Source organism: Pavona decussata, unplaced genomic scaffold (genome assembly GCF_977016875.1).
Source record: "Pavona decussata unplaced genomic scaffold, jaPavDecu1.1 SCAFFOLD_47, whole genome shotgun sequence".
Lineage (NCBI taxonomy): Eukaryota > Metazoa > Cnidaria > Anthozoa > Scleractinia > Agariciidae > Pavona > Pavona decussata.
The window spans coordinates 2,000,190-2,005,000 of NW_028145469.1; the positions used below are offsets into that span (position 1 = coordinate 2,000,190).

General features: G+C 40.9%; 1 protein-coding gene across 2 annotated transcripts in view; it reads left to right on the forward strand.

The window, feature by feature from the left end:
• Positions 1–2,670: 2,670 nt before the first annotated feature.
• LOC146482240 (BTB/POZ domain-containing protein 6-like) overlaps positions 2,671–4,811 on the forward strand; it is a 56,186-nt gene continuing 54,045 nt past the window's right edge. Inside the window, exon 1 of one of the 2 annotated variants that reach the window (XM_085107517.1) lies at positions 2,671–4,135. In XM_085107517.1, coding sequence (XP_084963643.1) covers positions 2,691–4,115 — 1,425 coding nt within the window. In that variant the 5' untranslated portion in view covers positions 2,671–2,690 and the 3' untranslated portion in view covers positions 4,116–4,135. Of the gene's footprint in view, positions 4,659–4,811 lie in introns of both variants that reach the window. The other variant, XR_014864193.1, reaches the window with a different exon arrangement.

Consider the following 4,811-nt stretch of genomic DNA (forward strand, 5'->3'; position numbering starts at 1 on the left):
GGCAAATTAAAACCGCACAAAGTGCTTTGTGATCTGGTGATCGAAAGTACCTTGTATCTTGTGAATGACTTGCTGTTTACTGAAGGATTAAGGCGGTCAATAATCGACATAGTTTTAAAATGATTTATGTTCAAAGCTTTTACTGCAAAAATCAGGATGTACGACAAATTTGCTTTGAATATAGTACGGTAAACCCTTTCTATTAAAGACGCACATCGTCGGGACCGACTCCAACTGTCTGGCTTAGAGAGATTTCCGGCTTATAGAGAGTAGAGGTATTAAGGTGACACCAGTAATACTGAGATAACAAGCTGAACCAATGCAGGGGGTTAAAGGTATCATTCCAAGCCCACAAAGTACAACTTTTTTAAAAAATCCTTTATTTAAAGTTTTTTTTTTCTGGAAAACAACAGCAACAAAAATTCGTGCAGAGGGTATCAACCGAAAAAAAAAATTCTTGCAAACTGAAAATCCCCCACCCCCCCCCCCCAACACTTTTCTAATGGTCCGTCCCTAAGCAGTAATTTCCCGTACTGCCATTTACCATGCTTTGCAGGTGGTGTTTGCTTTTGAATCCGTGGATGAAATTCTAAGTTGGGCGTTCCAAAATAAAAGCAATTTGAGCAGTACATTTTTCAAGGAAACAAATTAATATCTCTTAAGGACAGTCCCTACTTTTGTTACTGCGCATACAGTTCTGGTTCTGCGCATCTCAAGATACTCGGGTTTCTTATGGGTAGTGCCTTCTTATACAGGGATATTTTTTGCGCGTTTTAAAACTATGCTTAGAAAGCAGAACGTAGCAAGTTCTCTTGGTATTCAAAAAGAAAATTGGGAGTAACCATGCATTTTTCAGAGATAATAGAGCCTCAATATGGGGAATAATACCATACATCTCTTTGTATTTTAGCACTTTTTAAAATTAATAATTGTTGCTTAATTATCTCAAAAAAATGCTCGGTTACCCCCAATTTTCTTTTTGGATTCCAATAGCCCTTGCTAAGATCTGTTTTTCCCGCATAGTCATTACTGCGCAAAAATACCTCCGTATTAGTAGGCATCGTCCTTAAATTTTCCCTTTTTGCAACATGGAATATTTACGAGGTTGATATGCACGCAGTTTAAAACCCGCGATAAGTTAGCCTTGCCATTGGGACTGGCAAATGACACGGAAATGATCAAGGTCAGTATTTAACAGCAAAGACTGCGGCCAGTCGTCCTGTTTTCCTCCGATTTCTCGGCGCGAGCTGAAATGAGTTACTGAAGCAAATTAACGGTCAAAACGAGGAGAGGTTGGGTAGAGGAAGGAACCGCACTTCTCATATTCTCGTACCCAAAGGCCTCACGCTCTTGCCGAAGCGGTTGATAACCAGGAGAGAGACTGGGGAATTAGAAGAAATTGATATTTTATTGGATGCCCCGTAACCGCTTACATTATTTTTACCGCAGAAATCCTGCGGTAATAAAATTAGACACTCAATTAAAGCAAGTGGCACACTCGGACACCAGCCCACGGCCTGGCCAGTAGCTTACGCATAAGCATGTCACATACGTGACCTTATGCATATGCATAAGGTGCGTATGCATACCTTATGCATACGCATCTTATGCATACGCATACGAATCTCCCCAGTGCATGCCGTGGGAGAACTGCCGTGCGGTTCCCAGCCAACAGCTACCACATGTGTGCTGTGGAACTGTCACTTAAAGGGGTGTTTTACACCTGCCTCGGCAGTAAAGGGTGCCTGATACACGGCAGGTGCCCGACGGCTATGCCATGCTGATGAGGCCTAACAAGGCCGAAACAGCTGTCCATGGCTGCCACTGCCCGGGTGATATTGTTGTGCGTATGATAATGTACTGGCCAGGCCGTGGGTTGGTGTCCGAGTGTCTCATTTGCCTTACTTGATTGTCTTGGTAATAAAATTCCAGTTTTCCAGTTCCAACACGTGTGTTGGTGTCACAAGCCACCGTCACACGTAATCTCTAGGTGATCTACCTACATCTCCACACTCATTGCCGTGGACTGTTCAGAGTGCCCTTTTTTCCGTGGGATTTTCGAGACTCGTACGCTGTGATCGAACTCACGCCATCTTGTGTTTGTAAAAACGAGCGGCGGGGTACGTTGAGTATTCCCGCTCCCCTCGGTAGCCTAGACATACCCTGACTAGGTCCCCCCACCCCCTCGGTAATAGTTAAGACACTCTCCTTAGATTGCGCTTGTTTTTAAAAACCAACTGCAGTGGCGGGAGTTCGATCGAAGGGTACGAGTCTCGAAAATCCCACGGAAAAGTAAGGCACTGTGAACAGTGTAGCATTGTATGTATGCTTCGTATTATGTTATCCTTATTTCGTTCTTTTCTCGTCAGTTCATTTATTTATTTATGTTTGTTGGTGGTGATAAAATAAGTGGTTCCATGGATTGTGGTCAATGTTTTCACGTTGCTGTAAGCTTACCAATAAAAAAATAATAATGATAACAAAAGCACATGGATCGAAAGTCGAGATCTGAAATTTCGATGTGTAATTAATATTATGGCCTAACTCTGTGCCATTTTTTGCAATTTATTAATTTTTCTTGTTTTTAAGGAAATATCCTGTTAAATTACTAGTTTCGAAGTGGTTGGTTTCCTTTCGTACCTTTTTTAGATTCGGACCAAAAACTGAGCCTGCGATCAGTATCACGATGCATGCGTGACATAAAAATTATATACCGTGACTTTCTCCTTGAAATCGAAAGCTACAATAGTCGCTATTCGAAGCGAAGGAAAAAAAGAAACGTTCAAACGCAGAGTCGTTTTAATCATGTCTGTTGGTGCAGTCAAGAAAGATTTTTCGGCAATCAACAGCCAGAAGTAAGTCAAGTAAGCAAGTCCATATTTAACCAAGAAATCTTGAGCGATGTGAAGTTCGTCGTGCAAGACTCCAATATTCCGGCTCACAAATTTGTGTTGGCGATCAGCAGTCCAGTGTTTTATGCCATGTTTTACGGTGAGCTGGCGGACACAAAAGATTCCATCGAGATCTCTGATTGTGAGTACGAGAGCCTGTTGGAGTTGTTTCGTTTCATTTACAGCGATGAGGCGAACTTGACACCGGACAATGTGATGCAGTTGATGTATTTGGCGAAGAAATACATGCTGCCTTCTCTGGCCGACAAATGTTCCGCTTATCTGCAAGAGAACTTGGACGGGTCAAACGTGTTTACGGTTTTGCCGGACGTGCAGAAATACGAAGAGAAAGATCTGTTGGATCATTGCTGGAAAGTAATTGAGAAAGAAACGGAGGAAGCTGTGAAATCGGATGGTTTCGTGACAATCGAGAGGTCAATACTGGAAGAATTAGTGGAGAAAGATTCGTTGAATATCAAGGAAGTGGGATTGTTCAAAGCTGTCGATCGCTGGGCTGGAAAGGAATGTGAAAAGCAAGGCCTTGTAGCAGACGGCTCTCAGAAAAGAAGGATCCTTGGAGAACGGATCGTGAAGGGAATTCGTTTTCCTGTGATGGAACAAAAAGAGTTTGCTAGTGTTGTCCTTGAGTGTGACATACTAAGCAAGAAAGAGATATGCGACCTGGTGAGGTATTTTAATTCTGTGATGAATATTTCAGTGGGTTTTTGTGTGACTAAAAGAGCTGGGCTATTTGAGAAAATTAGTAGGTTTGGCTCGTTAGCTACTGGGTGGCATAATGCATCTAATTATAGTGACGACTGTTTACAATATTTAGGTCTTTCTGTAGACAAAAACATAAAGCTGCATGCAATTCGTCTTTTTGGTAGCGACAGCGGTGAATATTCAGTGACTTTGAGTGTGGACAGTTACAAGACATACGCTCAGGTCGCAACTAAAACCGATTCGTTTTCGTCGAAGCTCATGAAGTGTACAATAGGAGATTATCAAGGCTTTGAAATTGGGTTTGAACCTTCAGTTACTTTAGAAGCAAATACCAGGTACGAAATTAAGGCCGCAATAACTGGTCCACCTTCCTGGTATGGCCAGGGTGGTATGTCCTTTGTAGGATCCTCCGGGGTGAAATTTTCATTTTGGGACATTGCAGCAGGACAAACCACAGTTTCAAGTGGGCAGTTTGCTGAATTTGTCTTTGCACTGGATTGAACTTTTACGCTGAAATTTTAGTTTTAAGTTATTTGGTAGCAACAGCACTTGCATGCTATTGTCGGCAAACATTTCGTTTATTTTGTGAACTTGACTGAATGCTTCAACATCATCAAGACCGAAGCACTCGGTTGCTTTACTGAATAATTTCAACTTTGTCATAGTTCATTGCATAAATCCTTTCTTTACATGGCATCAGTACATGCATTGGCTATGTAGCTTTGCAGTGACTGAAATAATTTTTAAGGAACGTTTACAAGTATGGTTATTTGTATTTACTCACTGTATTTACTGTTTTTACTTACTCATTGCACTTGATTGAGCCGAATTGCCGAAATTTTAATATAGAGTTATTTGGTAGTAACAATACTTTCCCTGCTACTGTTGTGGACGAACTTTGTTTATTTTTTGGCTCGATTGCTTGAACATAATTTATTATTGATCACCACTGAAGCACTTTGTTGCTTTATACCTTCAAATGTGGCATGCTTTATTGAATAAATCATTTCTTGAAATGACATCAGTGCACGTATTTGTTATGTAGTTTTTATGGAGACTTTTCAATTGTTAACATTTGCTGAAGTAATTTTTAAGAAACGTTTACAAGTATGGTTATTTGTATTTACTTAGTGTATTTCTTTAACTATTGAGCAGAAAAGAATAAAGGAGTAGAGAACTGTGAATCGTCATTTACTT